Here is a 20,728-nt window from a genome sequence, read left to right as displayed (position 1 = left end):
TTACGTCTCTTTTTAAAACTTTATAACATTAAACTGCAAATACCTAAATACAGATTACTTTTCTCAATCTTTAAATTTTGATTAGTTTTTATATTCTGCTTCAAAATTGTTTCTTTTCGAAACACCAAAAATACCCAAGACCTCTATAGTTTTAGGAAATGCCATTATGATATTTGATTTTTCCATTTTTTCTACATGCATCACATTTCTTTTATACTATTATTTTAATTATAAATCTTTCTGTTCATCTACCATAGTGAGATTCTCTCCAAAAAAAAATCTACCTTAATGAGTAATTAGCACCTATTAATCATCCCGACGAAGTTTATTAACGAATAAAAACAAATATTATGTTTAATAAAAGACAAGGTTTTTTTTTTGGTTGAGAACAAAGACAAAATTTAAGTACACTTCTTCAAGTACTATAAATTTTAGTTTTTTGGTCAACTTTAAATATGTAATCTTGAAAACTGTAACTATACAAGGAAGCTGTATTGGTAAAAAAAGAAAATACTAATAAACCACATAATTCTACTGCATGCATAGGTAAAAAAAAATAGTTATGTTTAATAGATGCTACACCTTTTTAACATTTTTTTCTCAAACTTTTAACATTGGATAATTGGAAAAATAAATCAAATGTTATTATTATTAAAAACTATGGTTAATTTTTATATTTATACATAAATTCAATCCATAATTGAATGGAAATCTTTTCTTTAATCAAATGCTGAGTTGGCAAAGAAAACCCACTGTCCTAAAAGAAAAGAAAAAAAAAACATTGGATTTACCACAGTTTGCTAACATGCGCTGGTGCACACATTAACACCACCAACCCCCGCATAACACGCCGCTGGCGTTGTTGAGTACACGGAAACCCGTGCGCACTGGGAGCGCATGTTATCCTCACCGTAACATATCTCAGCTGTTGAACCATTCTCTACACTTTCAAACTCAACCAAAAAAAAAAAAAAAACACAAAACAAAAGAGTTAAGTTAAAAACAAAAGAAAACAAAACAAGGAAGGCAACTCTTGGTTCATGCTTTATTCTACGAAGAAAAGCCTCCCCCTCTCATCGATTCAGATCAATCACCCAAACTCTCTCTCTCTCTCCAAATCCAACAAAACCCACGTCGAATCCTCACAAATCTCACCGACCCATTTCCTATTCTCAAGGTCTGAGACTCACCAGCTTTGCTTTTCTCCACCGATCAACTACCTTATTGCTGTCTCTACTCTCTGTGCGTGTAACTCTCTATCTCTATGCATTAATTTCTTCGTTTGCCATGCTATTTGTTTGGTTATTCTTGCTTCTAAGTTGTGTTTAATGCAGCTGAACTTTGAGAAATGGACGTAAATTCTGTGTGCGTGCGTGTGGTGCTGGCATGCAGTGTGTGAACACGTGGGGGTGAGACTGAGGGAGAGATAGATAGAAAGAGAAGACCTTTGGGAAATGGCGAATCAAGTGGTGAGAGTGAGGAGGGAGACGATTGTGGCGTGCATGACTTGTCCTTTGTGCAATAAGCTCTTTAGAGATGCCACTACCATTTCTGAATGCCTTCATACGTGTGAGTCTCTCTCTAATCTGTGTTTTTTAATCTTCTTGCTTTTAGATTTTCTCCTTTTTGTAAAATTTGGGAGATTTTTATATGTGGTTGGGGCATTTTTAAGTTTTGATTATATGGGTTGTACTTATTTTGTGGTGTGTTGTCTGGGTTTGGCTTGTTTTGCCTGTTATTGATCTGGGTGTTGGGTTTTTTAGGATTCTTCTGATTTTTGGGATCTTTGTTCCTCTATCTGTCTGTTTTGTGTGTCTTAGTATTTGGAAATGAAAAGCCTTTCAATCCAAACTATTACTTTTGGTAAACATGTTCCTGTTTCATAAATATTCTTAGTGAAGAAAAAGATTTGGATGTTTGACTAATAGTAATAGTCAAACATATATGACTAGCATATGATGGAGGGCCTTTTGTTATAGTGTCTAAGTAGCACTGCACTCATGCAAGATGTCTTTTAGGATTATATCCTAGGACACAACGTAGTTTTCCGGGCTTTGGGTGTGCTTGCCAATGGGCGAGCCCAGGATACAATAATTTTTGAAGTTTTGGCTATTGGAAGTTTTCAAGAAATAATTTTGTTTGTAATTCGTCAAGTAATATTTATTGCGGTCAGTAAATTCTGTGATCACATTGCTTGGAAGCCTCTTCTTTTGGTCAAAATAAGGACCGCTGTAAGCATTATGTGTGAAAGGAGATTTTAAGTTTTGACTTATATTCATTCAAGATTGTTGTTTCCCGTTGTTTGAGTGGTCTGAATTCAGAAGCTGCTAGTGGAAAGTATGTGTCCGTTGCAAGTAATGCTCAGTACATATAAATATGCTCATAACCCTACCATGCTTCCTCATATTTCCACTGCTCTTTTTTCCTAAATTGAGGATTTTATTGAAACATAATTAGTTGAATATTTGACATACGTGAATTTGACTGTCCTAGAGTTATTGACTTGGTGAAGAGATATTGTCTGATGATTTGTCTTTTGAATGTCATCCAGTTTGCAGGAAGTGCATCTATGATAAGATTTCAGAAGAGGAATTAGAATGCTGTCCAATATGCAATACTGATCTGGGTTGTGTTCCTCTGGAGAAATTAAGGTTGGATCTCCCAGCCTATAGCTCAGCTACAATCTCTGATTTCTCCATCTTTTACTCACTGTCTGTCTGTAATTTTAACATGATAATAATTTGTTCTATATATAACACGAATTGGGGTTACATCTAGTTCATATGATTGGCTGGTTACAAGCGATGCTCTTCCATATATGGTGCTTGAGATACCTGTTGAATGATTACTGACATTGCACATGTACCACCTAGCTATTAGCTGGTATGATCAGCAGAAATGCAATGTGATGGTTGATCACTTAGTTTAACTCCGATTATTTTGTGCTGTAGATGATCTGTACATGACTTCCACTCACCTCCCCCCACCCCCCCACCACCCCCCCCCCCCCAAAAAAAAAAAAAAAAAAAATCAAAACAAAGAAAAACCAAAAAAAAAAAGCCTGTCACGGTGGAAAGTGTTTTCATTACGTGAAACCTTTGGGAAGTATTGATATCAGGTCCATGCTTATGCACATGCATCAGATGAAGACTATTGGTGGTTGTATGGTTCTACTAGAGTAAGGAGATATGAAAATTTTAAATTTGTTAAAAGTAGTAGGGAATTATTTAGTTCAGGACATTAGAATATTGAAAACATCTCAGCAACATTTCTGTCTATTCCCCAACTTCACACTTTATGCAAATGAAATGAACTTTATGAGCCTATATATTAAAGTTCAGCAAGAATTTGTTGGAGCTGATGCATCCAACTGCTTCATTTTTTGTAGTAATGGCAGCTTGTTGATAAAGGACGAAGCAGTTGATTTAGCCTCAAAGGCCACAATCAATGGGTTTACTGAAAAAGGTTGAAAAATTATAGCAGTAACTTGGGTCTGTGTGCTCATTTGGGTAACTTTGAGATGCAGAGAGAAGATGCCAGTATCAAGAAAACTTTTATTAGGAAGTGGAATGAGGCAATTTGAAACTCTCTAGATTTTACTTTTCTAAAATTATTTCACCACATAAGACTAGTTTTAACACTTCCTGTTATCTATCAGTTATATTCATTCTCAAAGGCTTCAACTTATAAAGAGAAATTGCACTTAGTTGTAATCACGCTTCTCTGTCACTTATGTTTGCTTAATATAGATTGCCATATATTGCTTTGTCTCTTTCCATCTTTCAACTACAGATCCTATGTATCATTCTGCTGCAACAGCATATGTGCTTAATGAGGAGCATGCACATGAATTAATATTAACCACACATTTTAGTGGTATTTTCTATGGGAATTCATTGGTATATTTAGCCATACTTAATAATCTCTGATCATCAGGCCGGACCACAGTTTGCAAGATGTAAGGGCCAAGATTTTCCCTTCTAAAAGAAGAAAGGTAAATGCACCTGAAGTTGTTCCTTCAGCAACATTACCTGCTAGAAGAAAGGAGAGATCACTATCATCGTTGGTGGTAAACACTCCTAGAGTATCGACACAGGTTACTATGACTGGAAGAAGATCAAGAGCTGTTGCAAGAAAGGCTGCTGCTTTACAGGGCTCCAGGTTTTCCATTGAGAAACTCATTAAAAAGGAGGAAGATTCTGTGCGAGATCATCCTGACAGTTCAAGCTCACCTGAGACTTCAAATAAGTTTCCTCAGAATACTAGGCAGGTAATGATGGCCAATATGCTGTTTCCTTTATGCTTGCCCTGACTTAATTTTTGAGGCTGCCTACATGGTATTGTTACCCACTAGCTAAAAAAGAGTGTCTGCTCCAGTTTACTAATAATTTCCATTCCTGTATATTTCACCGGTATAGAGTTCTTCTCCTGGTGAGCCTAGCCAATCCACCCCCAGTAAAGAAACAGAGAATGGTGCTGAACCATGGGATGCAAAATTGGACCTCTGGAAACCTTTAAACTGTTTGGTGGAAGTTGCAAATAGGACTAAATCTTTCAAGTCTAATTCTCAGGGGTCTGATGCTAAATTAGAAGCTGCGCAAACCAACACTGACGGTCAAGGGCGAAAAACCAAAAGTAAGGAAATGAAATGCAGATCAAAAGTTGAGGTTGAGAAGAATATCACTGATCCTGTCTCTTCAGAACTAGGAAAACCCAAAATTTTGCGAAGGGTGAGACGAAAAAGGAAACCTGGTTTTGGAGAATCAGAAATTTCACCCCAAGCTGTGCTAGAGGCTGCTGGTGCTAAACATGAAAGAAGATTTGGTCCAGTTTGGTTCTCTCTAGTAGCTTCAGAAGACCAGTGAGAAACAACTTTAGCTTTAAACTTTGAAATAATTGACTCTGTGACGAATATACTTGAAATTTGTTCTTCCTCTGCTCATATATTAATTTGAAATTGATGCTTTCAGGGAAGGAAATGCACCTTTGCCACAAATTCCTGCATGTTACTTAAGAATAAAGTGAGTTCCTTTCTTCTGTGTGTTTCGACGCTTTATTCATTATGTTTGCTGAACGAATTTTTTCTTTGTATTTTATCTAAGATCATTGTAAGTGTATTGATTTAAATAATAAACAATAGCACAAGTTTATACAAGCTTATACATCCATATTAGCATTAAACTATGGAAAAGAGATTGACACCCATTTGACATTTTACCATTCTCGTGTTGTGGCAATATTCCAAGCATATAGCTGGGTACATAGGTGAACAAAGAGCTTTACATGTCTTCCTTGTGTAGTAAAGACGTTTGCATGGTATTCATTGCTTGGGAAGCTTATTGGATTAATAAGATTAAATGTGTATATTTTGGATTGATATAGCCTGTTTTTTAGGTTTTTGAAAATGAGATTGTTTGAAAAAACTTTACCTAGAAAAAAGTGAAGTTTACAAAATATGTACTTTGAAAAAGTGCAGTCTGAACCATACTATTGGGGTATCACACCTCCTACTGGGAACTTCCTTACACACTATTGAGCTACAGCTTTTAGGCCGCTTATGATAAGCATTGGCATATATAATGATTCTAGTTTTGAATACCTTGAGAAGTGTCTGTACTGTGGAAATGAGGTTAGTCTATGTGCTCTAGTTGCCATCTTAAGCCTTGAACATGGGGTTGGTGTTTCTTTGAGTTATAACCTCAATCATTGTGCTATGTGCTGCTTCTCAGGCAGCTTAAAATCATTTTATTTCGAGTTGAGAGACTTTCAAATAAGTTATATGATCTCCTGTATGATTCAGTGGGCCTTACGTACTCTGGTAATTATATATCTCATATGAAACCTTACAATATCTATCTGTACTATTTGCACTGAGCTGCTAATAACATAGATAGTTTCTTCTCACATATATTAATGTGTGCTATGACTGTTCATACATAGGAATTTCACATTCGGGTCAACCTTATTGGTGGTTACTACTATGTGCTAAATAGTAATAGTTGTTCCATTTTCTATACTGAAAATATGGGATTATAACTGAAATTTTGATCCTTCCATGTGTACGATGTTAAAAAATAATAATAAAATCCAACAATGTCACACAGAAAATCTCAACTGGCTTGAAATCACATTCCCCCCCCTCTCCCCCCCCCCCCCCCCCCCCAAAAAAAAAGAAAAAATAAAATTGCTATGTTTAAATGGGGTATGTATTAGTATATGCTTCATTTTTGTCATGGTTGGACAACATCAGTGCAAATTGGTGCCCTGTGTTGATATGTTCAAGTAAAACAAAGTGATATGCTTAACCCAAAATTTTGTGAATTGGAGATTTTTTTGTTGTTGCTGTTTTAGCAGAGACAATAATGTGATGTACAGAATATATCTCATTGTCATATTGTTTCTTCTGTCACAGGGATGGAAATATACCTGTTTCATTTATCCAAAAGTACCTAATGAGGAAACTCAATCTCACCAGCGAAGCCGAGGTGAGCAAGTCACACATGATACTTTAAAAAGACAATCTCTAATTAAATAGAAAATTGACTTAAAATTTTTTACTGTTCTGTTCGGTTGTTGTGCGGTATAATGCGGCTTGATATTGGATTGCCGAACAGTCCAAAGTTAAACATTTTTGTTGTCTTGACTTTATGTATTTTATGCCTTAAAAGCAATTTAAATACCAAAAGCTTTTTTTAATCTCTCACTAGCAAATTGTTTTTGTTGATTTCTTCTTTTTCAACATTAGCTCAAAACTCAAGCACCTTTAAAAGGCAGCGATGTTTTAGGTTCTTAGAAGCTAACCATATTTTTCTTGAAATTTGTTTCACGGTTGGGTAGAGTATTGCCATATTAAAACACTGCCCCTTATCTCTAAAGCAAGTAGACAATTGAATCAGAACACTGAAAATAGTGATGAGGAAAATAAAGGCACACTGTCTCAAGGCCCACCTCTAGCAGAGCCTGGTTGTGTATATGCTGCCACATGGGTTATAAATTTTAGCAGTAACTGAAGTCTACATTTTGTGTTGTTCTCTGAATTGCCGATGGATAAACAAATTGAAGGTCATTATCTGATGCTTGTCACACCAAAGGAGGATCCTGAGAGGAATGGCTTCGATACAGTCCGACCTTCATCATTTTACTCTCAAAATCCAAACCTGTTAATTTGCCCATGGGAGCCCAATACTTAACCATTGCACCAGACAACACCCCCTTGACGGATGAACCAAATAATTTAGTAAATTTCTTAAAATTCTCAAAGAGCATTATAACCTGTAATGCAGCTCCTTTGGTATTTGTTTGTCAATATTCAGTAAACAAAGATGGGTTTGCTAACTCTCAGTTCACATTTTTGCAGGTTGAGATCAAATGTATGGGACAACCAGTTGTCCCCACCTTGCAACTATATAATTTAGTTGATTTGTGGCTGCAAACGGCATCAAGATCAGAACGAGTTCCAGCATCCATTGGCTCTTCAGCAAAGGATTTTGTGATGGTGCTTGCCTATGCTCGCAAGGTTCCAGACCCTTGATCATAGTTTTCTTCACCCTTCACATATTCAACAGTTGGAATATACTCCTTAGAATCTCCGTGGCGATAGAGTGGCCCTTCTTGATTTGGCGTGTATGTTATGAGTATGTGTTCTATAATTGATTCCAGAATCTCCATGGCGATAGAGTAGCCCTTCTTGATTCGGCATGTATGTTATGAGTATGTGTTCTATAATTGATTCCTTCACAATAATCACTGCCACCATTTTTGCTAGCTACAACGCTCAGGGTAGGAGGAGAGAAATAAGCTGACTGAACAGCTCTTCCTTAATGTTAATCATGTTGAAATAATCCAACTGCCCTCTATAATCAGGTGTGGTATGCTCCTCTGGTTGGCTGTTGCATGATTAGGTGGTCCAATTTTCAAAGGTGTAGAATTTTATAATACTGCATGATTTGTAGAATCCTTCGAATATTAACTGATCACAGTTTCTGGCTACAAGTTGTTCGACTTGCCTGTAAGTTGTAACAGGATTTACTTTATTACCGTCAATAGTAAGGGCCCGTTTGGTTATAGAGTTCAAAAATTATTGTTTAAAAAGATATGAAAATTGTAGTTTAAAAAGTGTTATTGAAATATTTGTTTTTAGTGTTTATAAAACAAAAAAAATGTGTTTGGTATTATGGTTTAAATAACATGTTTCAGTGTTCAAAAACATAAAATATGTGTTTGGTATGTGTGTGTTAGATGGTAAAAAAAAGCTGAATAAAGTACAAAATAAATATTTTTTAAATCAGCAAAGTACAAAAAAAATATAAAATATTGTTTAAAAGCTGACCGGTACTGTTCACTGTGTGTGAAAAAGCTGACCAGTACTGTTCACCTTAATTACGAAAATGCCACTCAGCAATGTTTTTTGTTGTTCAAAATCACTCCCAAGCTGATTTCAAAAACTATTGTTTGAAACATATGTTTTGAGCAATATTTTTTAAACAATACTTTTTGAAATCAATGACCAAACATATTTTTTTTTGTTTTTGAACAATATTGTTTAGTGTTTAAACACTAAACAATATGTTTTGAAATCAATAACCAAACACCCTCTAAATTACCAGCATCATTCTGAAGTTAGTTGATGTGTGAGAAACATTAGTTATTTATGTTTGAGCTCTTCGAACCCAAGTAATTAGTAGTTACCTGGAAGGTTGCTGAGTTGTTCAGGAATGTGATGGTGCTATTATAAAGCCTTCCCTTTGAATCCAGTACTGATGAGAATTCATATAGACAGGCTCTCGAAGTACTAACTACTTGAAAAACGTCACAGGGTGAACACCAATATCACACTCAGAAGAATAGACAAAATGCATGCAATCTTTCCTTTTCTTTGTTGGGTACAGGAGATTATCAGATTATGCGCGAGATGAAATGTTTATTTTTAGTCTTAACTAAAACATAGACGGCACATGGTGTGGTGATGGTAGTTCTTGTATCCTTTCACTTCCAAAGAAGAAAAGGGGACCCATCCTGCCATCCTTGAGCTTGTTACTTAGACAACCTTCCAGTTTTCTGGTTATATTTGTTAATTTGTTTCTTTTCTACTATTACAAACAGACTCAGCTGACCTCCGATCATATTTAGACAACTTTCCATTTTTTCAGCTTGTTTTTATTAATTTGTTTCTTTTCTTAAAAAACACTCTTCAGCAGATTTTAATTTAAGTTGTTCAGCTTGCATTCAGCACTCCAGTGTCTCAAAAGCTTCTGTTGGCCAACGCCAAACTATATTAAATAGGTCAAAATATTCAGACCACAATATAGTATTAGATCACACGTCATCAGCTCACTGTGGTCAATGATACTAAAAAGACTAGTAAAAAGGATTACTTCAACTTCAAGCTACATCAAACCCGTGGCAACGTTCTCATTAAACAATGAACGAAATAACAATTTAGATACAAAGACTAATAATCCTGTCTTTCTCTACAAACTGTTGTTTAATTTATGAACCAGATAGCACCACTTGCCGCAAGGTTCTAACCTATAAACATCCAAAACAGAAGAACAAGGCAGTGATGAATCAAACTGGGACTAGAACAAATAGATGTTGGCTAGATTTGCTTCGTATTGTATTGAAATCATTTAACATCAATCAAACAAAATCCCACTAATTGAAGGAAGGTCAAAAGTACCAAGTCGTGCAAATCAATCAGACATCCAATACACAAAATGTGTATCATTAAATCAACAAAATAACATTTAAAAGGACCATTATAAGATCTAAAACACTGATGCATTCATAAGAAGAAAATTCATTTAAACCATAAAAGTTTAACGACCCTCTGATTAATAAATGAGCCAAATTTGTCCGAAACCTTTTCCAACAGCAGTGCAGTGAGAGCAGCAGAGATTGAAAAACATTGCACTGGCTTTGCTAATGCAACCCCACGAAACTATAACACGCAAGCAGGCACACTAAAGTAAGGGCATGTGGAAACCAGCTTTAGCTTCTAATAAGGCCTTCAATTTCAAAAAAGCAGTGTGAAAAAGGCATTGGCTTTGCGGGGTCAAAGCTTCAAAAGACAGCAACAACTCTTGGTTTCTTCAATAGTTTCCTTTCCTTCCCTCAGGCCTCACCTTGCAAAGACTTTTTCTTTCCTAAATACGGGGCCACATTGGTTAAGCTTTGAGGGATAGCACAAGTACATTGCACATGCTGGGCCACATTGGAAACACTCAAATTAACCTTTACCTCCACATATCAATGATCCAACCCCTGAAAACATTTGGGTCATATCATATTTCACAAATTGCTTTTGGCAAGATCGATTTGCACCCCACTACTTGTCCTTAAGTACAATTCCTGCTACAACTTTAGGTTCCCAATCAAACAAAATGTTATCTTGCCAAGTGTGGTTTAAAGAGTGAAAATGAACAATTTCTTCATTAAAAAGCAACCAAAAAATAATGCCATTTCACTTCACTTCACCACATACCATTACCACTACAACATTTACAATCATATTGATGCCTATTAAAATTCCAAAAAACAAAAAGAAATCAAAAATAAAACTTATAACAAAATGAAAACTAGTAAAAGGCAAATTGAAGATTAAAAAAAAAAAGAAAGAAAGAGGAAAAGCAATGCTATGCTATGCTATGCTATATCTAATTCTAACCAGATTTGTTGTTGTTGCATTGAATCTACATGCGAGGGAAGCGGGGGCGCGTGGGCGGACTTCCGACGACTGAAAAGAGACCTCCATCGACGGCGTCTTGCTCGTCGTCGTAATACAAATCTTCGGTGCCACGAAAGATAGCGTGTAGGACAACGATGGCGTCGGCGATGAGGAGCGAAACGAGGACATTGAGCCAGACGTCGGTGAGGACTAGAGCGACGATGGTGATGATGAAGAGCAAGGCCAAGACGATGCGGTCGCCGACGGTGATGTGGAAGAGGAGGAGTGGACGGTCGCGGAGGAAGTAGAGGAAATACCAGGCGACGAAGATGGCGAGGAAGACGATCATGGAGATCGGGTGCCAGAGGAGGCTGAGGAAGAGGATGAGGAGCGCGATGAACGTGTAGTTCACGCGGAAGTGACCGAGGTTGCGCTTGAAGCGAGCGGTGGCTTCGCCGAGTGTGTCAGGGCGCGTGAAGGAGGAGAATGGGTGGACGAGCTCGCGCCATGGACGGCGCGTGGCGAAGACGGAGCGGTCGGCGGCGTTGGCGGTGGTTGCGGATGTGGAGGGAAGAGTGTTGTACTTGTAGTAGCCTGGTGATGACTGTGAAGAAGACATTGCTGAGACCGAATCCTTTTTTGAGAATTCGAACTTCACAGAGAGATTACAAAATTCCAATCCTCAAATTGAAAACAAAAGAAGCACAGAGCAACAGAGAGAGAGAGAGAGAGAGAGATTTGTGGTTTGTTTTTTTATTTATTTATTTATTATTATTATTATTATATTTGAGAATTTGTAAAATGTGGAAAATGGACAAAGCCGACGTCGTTATATTGTGTTGTGTTGTGTTGTGTTGTGTTGGACTTAGATTTAGAGTATGCACGCACGACGTCGTTGCATCTCATATTCTATAAAAATCCATGCTTTTAAAAAGGAAGATGTCTGTCAACCAATTTATCCATGAAAATTGAAAAAAAGCTTGGTGTCGGCATCTACACAATTCTAGTTCTATAAACCAAAAGCACAACTTGTTTGGTGTCGGAAATATTTAGAATGAGGTGGAATAGGGGGTAATTCATAAACAAGATTGATAACACAGCTATAAACTAGTTGAGCTTAATTATGTATTAAATTTTCAAAATTCTTAACTTATTTTTATTTATTTCAAACACAAGTTAAACTTTATCTCATTATCAAAATAAATCAAATGTTCAAGTTTGATTCTTTTTTTTCTTTTTCTTTTTTAATAAGTTTTAATTTGTTTATAAGTTACTTGATTAATTTATTTTTATTTTATATATAATAAATACCAACTAAAAATTCTTTTCTAACCTCTTTAAAAATTCATTCTAATAATTAATAACAAAATTGATGAAGCACGAGCTCGTCAGTAAGAATGGGCAGATGGAATCCCTTGTTGGTGTGAGTGTATGCTCTATAAGGGTCACTGGTGTGGTGCCTGCCACAACGCCTCCGATGCCAAAGTTAGAATAATGACAAAACAAGATAAAAAAACCAGAGTGCTCTCTCAAAGTGTGAATGTATGTGTGTACCTTCTGTTGATTGTATGAGGGCTTTATACATGTGGCTTTAGGGGCTAGCCGTTGTGGTTGTTAATGCTTTCCCAAGTAACGCCTCTGGTCCAATAATGGGACTTTTAAGAGGCTCCCAATGGTCTGCCTGGTTGATTTGGTAACTACTCAGGTCATTGATTGACTGCGTTGAATGACTCCCCTGCCTTCGTCAGTGATGACTGTTTTCTTCGTTATCCAGGACGACTTCGTCATGGATGCTTTCTTCGTCATTAGTGTTAGCTTCATCTGTGGGATGTAATCTCGTCATTCCCATCAAAAATTATAAATGGAATTATATATATATATATATATATACACACACACATAAACACCATGAAGTGCCATTTGAGCTATAAAGCTCTTGACAAATAATTTTTGTTTATAATCTGATACTACACAGAATCAGTAGGCTGGATGTTTTGGACTTCAATGAAACAATGACTCGCTTGGAAGACCTGAAAGGAAGAATACACAATTAAAAGGTGACCGAGGTGGACCGGCCAAGTACCCTCCGATGATTAAATTAGTTTTTCTCTGAAAACTAGAGTTTTGACTTTAGAGGAGTAATCTTAGAAAAAACTTACCCTGATTTGATGTAGGCGAGTCCTTATATAGAGGGTCTCGGAACGGTTATTTGCTTAATAACTTTCCCAAGATTAGTGGGAATTAGTAAGTTCAGACATAACCTCCACAACGGCTATGAAAGTTATAACCTCCAATCTTATCCCCTACAATTGCTCCTAGAAGTTAAGCATTTGTGAGGAAGTTACAGTGATAAATAAGGGTTTTGTTCTCACTGTGGTCTAGATCTTCAACATATGTGGGTAAATTCCATCATTGAGAATTTCCTACGTGTCACATGATCGTCCAAGCACTTTTCCCATGGACGATCTCTTTAAACACCTAATCCCTGGGCTCCTGGACGACCCCTATGGACGATCTAGAGATAGTAATCATTGTTTGCTTTCCCATCATAATCTTATTAAAAATTAGATTCACCAACCTTCAATTATTAAAAAGCGTGCATATGTTTACTCCAAAATAGACTATTTATTTATATCATCAATGAATAACAAGAAATAATTTGATATTTTATAAACTAATTTTATGTGGTCAAAACGCACGATTAGTAGGTCCCATAGTGATTTTAACCAGTAAGACCTACTATTTTGTGAGAGGAGTGGATATAAAGTTATATTCAGAAAAGCAACTATAACAATCACACCTTGCTCTGCTGGAAATTAGAGCATTGTGATATGTGGTTTCAACATCATCTCTTCATAAATATGAAATAACCATGCATTTGAACTCAATTTACACATTTCATTTGAAGCTCATTATCCTATCTGAGACATTAATTATACATTCATAAAGGATTCCATGTCTGTTTATGTGCAAATTATAAGAGCTCAAACCTCAGTTGGCTGTAGCCTAAACTGTAACGAAGAAGGTAGTTTAATTAATTAAATTATAGGGTTTTTATAGAATTGACGGTTCATGACTACAATTTCCATAGAAGCATGCAACAACGGATTAGTATTTGACCGAAGGAGGCAAATCAGTTGATCAATTTAGTACTTCATTGCAACATCCCAAATGCAACTCCTTATTTTGAGAAATACAAGAGTGTTTACTGTTTGGTGGCCAAGTATTATCAGAGGAGGCTATGCCGTAGCAGATCAAGAATAATGTAATGTAAGACATCATGCTGGTAGCTGCAAAATTGTCTCTAACCCTTTTTGTAATAGAATTTTATGTAGCAGATTGAATTTTTTTTTTCTTTTCTATTGAAAGAGAGATAGAGTAGGCTGTTGTGTGATCATTTAGGAGCGGTTGTACTTTGTTTTGTTGCCCAAAGTTTGGTTGTGTGGTGTAGGTCACCTGTGTCAGTGTCTGTTGTGCTTGCACAGTCATATCATCCTACTTTCGACTATGAAAGTAATAATTCATAAGGATCTTTTGAAATTGAAAAGAACACTTACCATGGTCTTTAACTCCATGAATAGTGGGAAATGTTCTTTTCCATTTATTTGTATTTTGTCGAAGTGAGACATATTCCGCTGCTGTGGCGAAATTCAAAATATCAAACACCCCCTCTCCCCCTCCTCTTCCACAGTTAATTCTTGAAATTATGATATTTATTTTGAATTACATTACTCATTGAAACACAAAACATCTAGAGATACAACAATGTAAGAGAATACAATGATTACAAAACAATTATAAGTTATAACAATGTAAATGCTTACATATCATGAAAGAACTTGTAGGTTTTGATATCTTCTATGATAAACTTGACTGCACCAATGCAACCCAACACTGCAACAACTGAGAACCAGGTAGATATTGCAAAATTAAGGAGCTGCATTGAAAGGCGACATTTGGCATCCTTGGGCATTCTTCCCGCTTTCAAATATGCCACAGAAGGGAAGACAAAATCCAGTGGAGTGAATCCAATTGCGCCACAGATGGACACAAAGTCCCCAAAAAAGGGCATGGCTGCAGCAATAAGAGTAATAAGAGCCATGTAAATGGAAGTAAAAATAAGTCGGACAAGGTATTTTCTCAGGGGGAAACGGCCAGTAGCTTTGCTGGACAGCATATTTTCCTCGAAGTAGGCATATGTTGGCCTGCAATATATCTAAAAGAAAAAATTCAATTAAAAGAGGCATTGAATTCATAATCGTTTAAAAACATGACTAATGCAGAACCAAGAGAGGAAGTAATCATAAAAATGTGGGAAGATGCCAGTATAAAAACACAACATTGCAAGAATTTCGCTTGACATAGACACAGACAAAAATAAATTTGAAATTCAAATTATGATGGAATGGTGATGCATCACTTAAGAAAAGACCATTAAAGAATAAATGAGAGAGTACAAGAAGTCATGATTGAGAAAGCTTGTGTTCTGTTGACTGCTCACTTTTTTCAAGACTGCATGTATATATGGCTGTTCTCCATTTTTCTATTTTCGCAATTTGATCTATACTTCACAAATTGCTGATTTCTATGGTGTAAAATCAAAGAATATTTGGTTATTAAATTTCTCATTTTTAGGGATTTATTTATAGATACCTAATACTAAGAAAGGTTTGTCACATTGCATTGGTGTTAATGAAGTTTTCAGATGTTTGCATCAACTGTATTCTGAAATCTATACCACACCCTTCTTTTCGTTTTATAGCTAAACTTAAATTATAATTCTGTCCTGAGAATAAAAATAATACAAGAAAAAAATAACGAAGAAGAAGAAAGAGAGCAAGAAACAAAGACCTATCATGTAAACCTATAATGGTCAAGCATGTTACATTAAATGCAACTCTTTATTTATAAAACCTTAAAAAGAGTACCTGATAGCATCCAGATATTTGTATCACAGCAAAGAGATTTGCCATAACAATTGTCCATTCAGGAACGCTTAGAGAAGATAATATGTAAGGCTGAACTTCTGATCCAAAAGCCCAGTATCCACAGGAGGCCAGTTGCCAGTAACTCAGGATAATGACACTGTATGCTGCTGATACACCCTTATACATATTCTTCCTTGCAGGTTCTCTCATGGTATTCTGGAAAGTAAATGGTTGTTTATAGTCACCATATTGATTGTTAAGAATGTGTATTGTTCAAAAATATTATCCCTTAGTTCATCTACCAGTACACAAAAGCCAAACAAAAATAAAATTTGACTTTTAATAGATAGAAAAAGAAAATCAACATAAGAATAAGAATGAAAACCCCTGAATTTATAAAATATTTTTTATGACATGTTACCTGTATTTCAGGAAGCATTGCATCTCCAAAAGAAAATGCAATTATCCCAAGAGCATTAAAGGCTCTAAAGGTCTTACGAGAGGAGCTTCCTTGCAAACTGTAACTTATTGAGTTTCTGTCAGTCTTCTTACCTAGAAGGACATGAAATCAAATAAAGCCAGAGATGAAGCTATGAAGATACTAAATTTTATGGAAAATACTGGTTCAAGCAATAAAGCTATGATGCAGAAGGCAAAGGAAAACATGACAAGCCCACCATCATAAATTGTCACACCAATGGTTGTAGCTGCAAATCCAATCGTGCTGAAAGTGCACAACGCATTTACCCATCTCAATGAGTGGATATCAGGAAGCTGAGAGAGAACAAGTTCAAAGGCTCCAAAGAACATAATGAAATGCTGCAAGGTTAAGGAACCATCCTCACGAAAGTATTTGTAAACTGCCTGCGTACGTATATGGATGGAACAGAACAACCCCCCCCACCCCCCCAGAAAAAAAAGAAAAGAAAAGAAAGAAATAAACAATAAGAAATAAGGAGGAACGCATATCATAATAATCTATCATTTTAAGACTGCCTAACCTTAAGGCTGCTCCCAGCAGCAATTTGAATGGCAATGTTATTGCCCAAAGAAGCCACCTGCTGAAAAAGTGCAACAGACCAATAACCCCAGAATCCTTCAAGAATTGGGGAAAAAAATTCCAGTCAAATAACCAGAAATACATATGGTGAAAAAGCGATACAAGCTAAAACAGTTAAAAGATCCAACTTAAAACACAGGTTCGGATTCTAAATACTGAGATATTTTAACTGTATGTAAGCACTGTAGTTGGAAAAACAAGTGCATCACATGTAACTCAGGAAAATAATTGTCATAATTTAAAACAAATGACCACAAGAGCTATAGCTCATCAATTGAGAAATGGTAGGTATTAAGTTCAAACAAGTTGTGCCTTACATTTCAGGTAGGGAATAGGATTTGGAATCAAGTGGTAATGTTCTAATGCTCAGAAATGTACCCAACAAAGCTCTAATACAAAAGTTCTATATAGAAGAATTAGAAGGACAAAGGAGTATACAATTTTCATCAGGAGTAACTTCATCTTCACCCTATATACATATAAATGTCCATGGCAATGGACTTGAATTGTAAACATTGTACAAGTAGCCACTAGAAGATAATTAATAATAGTTTTCTCAGATATTGTGACAATAGCAGGCATCTAACAATCAAAGACAAGAAAATTTTCTAGCTACAATGTTAGGACTCTGATTGGGGTGCATCTGGTGTAGTGTGTTGCGGCTGTGTTAGGTGCAGTGGATGCTTGTACAGAGATGCAGGGGATACTTGTACAGAGTTGGTTACAAGTTAGTTGATAATGCATTGGAAGTTGTACTTGGTTAGTTAAGTAACTAAGCTGTGTTGTTTTGTACTTTGTTAGTTAGTGAGTAGAGTATAAAGCTCAATACTGATTGTAATGTGAATTGAATTGATGAATAATACATTGAATAGTCATTCTTGAAATGCTATTGGAGGTTGATTCCCTCGAAGAATCGATGGAGGCCTATTCCCCTTGAAGAACTACTAGATTGAGAGCAATAGAGATTAAGGGTCATTTGATTCCTATCATACAATAGCAGACATCTAACAAGCAAGTACAAGTATGATAAGCTCAAACCAGTCAGTGATGCCATTCTAAATAATTACAGCTGAAATGGGAAAAATTAAATCTGAATTCCTTCTTTTTTCTAGATTTCTCAATTCTTGGATATCTGATCTGAGTTCTCCTAATTAATCAACAAATTTAAGTAGTGGTCTATGATAAACATAAAGCTGTCCTTGAAACAATTTTAAGTTTTAATCTTTTCTTTATAATATTCTTGTTATTGATGTCACTCACTCACTCACGGTTGTTTCTTTTCTTATATTAATATTAATATTAAAAAGTGGAATTGAAATTAGAAAATACCAACCAAAGATGCTCCCAGCAAGTTCTCTATATGTAATGTGCTTCTTTCCATTCCATTTCCATAATGACGCAATCAGAAGGCTAGAATACCAAGTTGCCAATGTTCCGCTCACTAAATTAGTCACACCTGGGCAGAGGGAGTTGCAACTTAATTCTAACAACATATCCACAATACAATAAATGTTCTTTTTTTTTTTTTTGGTATAGGTAAAAGCTAAAATAGATTTCATAAAATATAATTTAAAAAATATCATAAAAAAAAGGTAAAAGATAAAATAGAGAGTATTAACCAAATAATTAAAATTAGACAAGAAAACTAAAATTAGTAGTTTAATTTAAAGCATTAATATAGACAAATTTAAAAAAAAAATATTCATACATATTAACCCGAATTAAGTTAGATGTATGGAGTATGATTTTCATATATTGTAAGGCCTAGGTAGGAATTAATAGGATAGATAGTAAAATTATCATTATCATCAACAATAACAATATTATAGTAACATTAGCTCAGTTCAGACCATACTTTCTTTTCCCTATAGAAAATCAAGTAGCGCATTTGTAACCAAATTATTATTATCATCAAGATCAACAATATTATTATTATTATTATTATTATAGTATAATATTTTGCTAATAGAAGCTGAATAGTGTCATCTCGGAGATTAGAAGATATTTTAAGGCATCGCGCGCGCGAGGTTGCATAATATCTCTTATAATATATATATATATATATATTGTCGGTCCCACACCACACCGTTGTGATGATGAAACAAATGAATGATTTCTGCTATATGGAGACACACACTTCGTTGTAATTAATTAGTATATGGGACTCTGTATATTTATAATTATTTTGCATGTTTATTCAATTGTTGCCAAAAAAAAAAAAAAAAAAAAAAAAAAAAGAAACAGGAAAAAAGAGATGTTAAGCGAAGCAAGCAGAGCAAAGAGAAGAGTTTACAGACCAAGAGGCCAACCGAGAGAAGCAAGAGCGAAGGGCAAAGGAGCGTAAGCAGCTGGAGTGGCAATCGTAGTGGCCACATGGAAAGCCGCGTGCTTCCACGTCCCTCTTCCTCCTTCTTCTTCTTCTTCTTCATGCTTCTCTGCTGCTGCTGCTGCGGGTGGCGTGCTCGGAATAATGTCTGAATGCATTTTGCACCAATTGTCAGCTACTTGGACTATTGGAGTTGAAAATAAAGCAGTTTTACTTTTATTTATTTATAGTTTCTTTCCCGTCCCAAAAAACCAAAGCACTCTCGTATTTGTGTGTATGAATACCATTTTTCTCTATCACATTTTATATTCTATTTTATTTTCCATCGATCATAATTTATCATATGTTTTTTTTTTTTTTTTTTTTTGTAAATTTTGATTATTTTATAAAAAAAATTAAATAAATATATGATAAGTTGTGATTAGTGAAATATAAAATAAAATACAAATAAATGATATAGCAAATTTGTATTGTATTTTAATTTTGCTTATTTGTTTGGAAGATAAATTAAAAAAATATTTTAAATTCAAAACGAACCTAATGTGAAAAGTTTTATTTAGGATCTATTTTTATTTTGTTAAAACTAAAAATTTATTGCTAAAAGTATAGTAGATAAAGTTAAAAGTTAGTTGAAATAGTACAGTGGAACCCATGAATAGTATCAAAAAGTGCAATTAGATCATGAATAGTAGCAAAAATAAGTTGAATAGTAAAATAATTTTAATTTTTCATTGGAATCCAAACACACACTTAGGTGGCAATTCGTGTTCATGTATCGAGTTCGTGTCACGTCAACTCATGAATATCCGACTATATAGGTCAACATTAACCTAACATGTTTACTAAATGGGTCAAGATTTTTCAACCCTAACACAACTCATTTATTAAATGGGTCAGTCGTGTTGACCTATTTATTAGATTTTATCAAAATGAAAAAAAAAAATTATGAAAAAGCAAACAAATAAATATTTTTAATATAAAATTCAAAACTAACGAGTAACTACATTACAAATAATTGTCAAAGGCCTTGTAGCTGAATTGGCACCTCCCCATGTACAAAGTGCTTGGAGTTTTAAGGGGGAAAGGGTTCGAGCTACATAGTTAACAGCATGTTGTAATTATTTCTCAAAAAAAAAAAAAAAAAACATTACAAATAATCATTCAAAATTAAAGCATATTTCAATTCACAAATAATCAATCACAATATGTCAAAGAAAATAAACTACAACAACTAATAAGTTTATATACCTAAAGTTTGAAGGGTATATTGGTGAAATGTCTTTTAATTAAACGGGTCAGACAGGTCAAACGAGTTTTATATGTTGAACACTAACCCAATCCGTTTATTAAATGGGTCAGTCATGTCAACCTGAATATAACACGAACCTATTAAACCTCAACTCATAACTTGCTAATTTTGTATAGTGTCGGGTTCGCAAGTCATATCCAATTTTGCACCCCTACACTTCCACCCTCCAATTGTTATTGCACATTGAAAATAAAGGTTTAACACACATAATCACTCCCTCACAAATAGTACTAAATTTAATTATAAATTATTAATAATAATAAAAGTCAAATCAAATTAATAAAAAAATCAAATCTTCAGAAAATCAAAACCCAGCCCTCTGTAACCGTCCGTATAGAAATGAAAATGCCCTCATAAAAACTATATAAAATTTGGCACTAACTCTAAGTTCATTAATAATAGTTGCTTGACTAAACTAAGATCTTCAAAAAATGTGATA

At 35.1% G+C, this 20,728-nt stretch overlaps 3 protein-coding genes across 11 annotated transcripts; 1 reads left to right on the top strand and 2 right to left on the bottom strand.

Moving 5' to 3' along the window:
* Window positions 1-968: 968 nt before the first annotated feature.
* LOC126709260 (E3 ubiquitin protein ligase DRIP2-like) lies at window positions 969-8,033 on the top strand. 5 transcript variants are annotated; one of them, XM_050409410.1, is made up of 8 exons: window positions 969-1,242; window positions 1,393-1,569; window positions 2,552-2,651; window positions 3,937-4,270; window positions 4,419-4,861; window positions 4,971-5,021; window positions 6,413-6,485; window positions 7,358-8,033. In XM_050409410.1, exons 2-8 carry the CDS (start codon window positions 1,455-1,457, stop codon window positions 7,529-7,531), a joined length of 1,290 nt encoding a protein of 429 aa, XP_050265367.1. In that variant the 5' UTR covers window positions 969-1,242; window positions 1,393-1,454; the 3' UTR covers window positions 7,532-8,033. The 5 variants fall into 5 exon arrangements, with proteins under 5 accessions (XP_050265367.1, XP_050265370.1, XP_050265369.1 ...); XM_050409413.1 differs by having other exon boundaries at window positions 1,335-1,569; window positions 4,572-4,861; XM_050409412.1 differs by having other exon boundaries at window positions 969-1,248.
* A 1,608-nt stretch (window positions 8,034-9,641) lies between these two features.
* On the bottom strand, window positions 9,642-11,448 carry LOC126709640 (PRA1 family protein F3-like). The gene is made up of 2 exons (XM_050409947.1): window positions 10,667-11,448; window positions 9,642-10,263 (listed from the first exon to the last, which is right to left on the bottom strand). The coding sequence occupies exon 1, from the start codon at window positions 11,283-11,285 to the stop codon at window positions 10,692-10,694; it is 594 nt and encodes a 197-aa protein (XP_050265904.1). The 5' UTR covers window positions 11,286-11,448; the 3' UTR covers window positions 9,642-10,263; window positions 10,667-10,691.
* A 2,960-nt stretch (window positions 11,449-14,408) lies between these two features.
* On the bottom strand, window positions 14,409-19,210 carry LOC126709898 (GABA transporter 1-like). Of its 5 annotated transcripts, none has more exons than XM_050410263.1 (7): window positions 18,952-19,208; window positions 17,988-18,137; window positions 16,596-16,690; window positions 16,272-16,458; window positions 16,016-16,146; window positions 15,595-15,810; window positions 14,409-14,882 (listed from the first exon to the last, which is right to left on the bottom strand). In XM_050410263.1, the coding sequence occupies exons 1-7, from the start codon at window positions 19,136-19,138 to the stop codon at window positions 14,487-14,489; spliced, it is 1,362 nt and encodes a 453-aa protein (XP_050266220.1). In that variant the 5' UTR covers window positions 19,139-19,208; the 3' UTR covers window positions 14,409-14,486. The 5 variants fall into 5 exon arrangements, with proteins under 5 accessions (XP_050266220.1, XP_050266221.1, XP_050266224.1 ...); XM_050410264.1 differs by having other exon boundaries at window positions 17,988-18,110; window positions 18,952-19,206; XM_050410267.1 differs by having other exon boundaries at window positions 17,984-18,110; window positions 18,952-19,089.
* Window positions 19,211-20,728: the final 1,518 nt, after the last annotated feature.

The sequence above is a fragment of the Quercus robur genome, chromosome 12 (assembly GCF_932294415.1).
Source record: "Quercus robur chromosome 12, dhQueRobu3.1, whole genome shotgun sequence".
NCBI classification, from domain to species: Eukaryota; Viridiplantae; Streptophyta; class Magnoliopsida; order Fagales; family Fagaceae; genus Quercus; species Quercus robur.
This window is presented reverse-complemented; position numbering and strand designations above follow the sequence as displayed.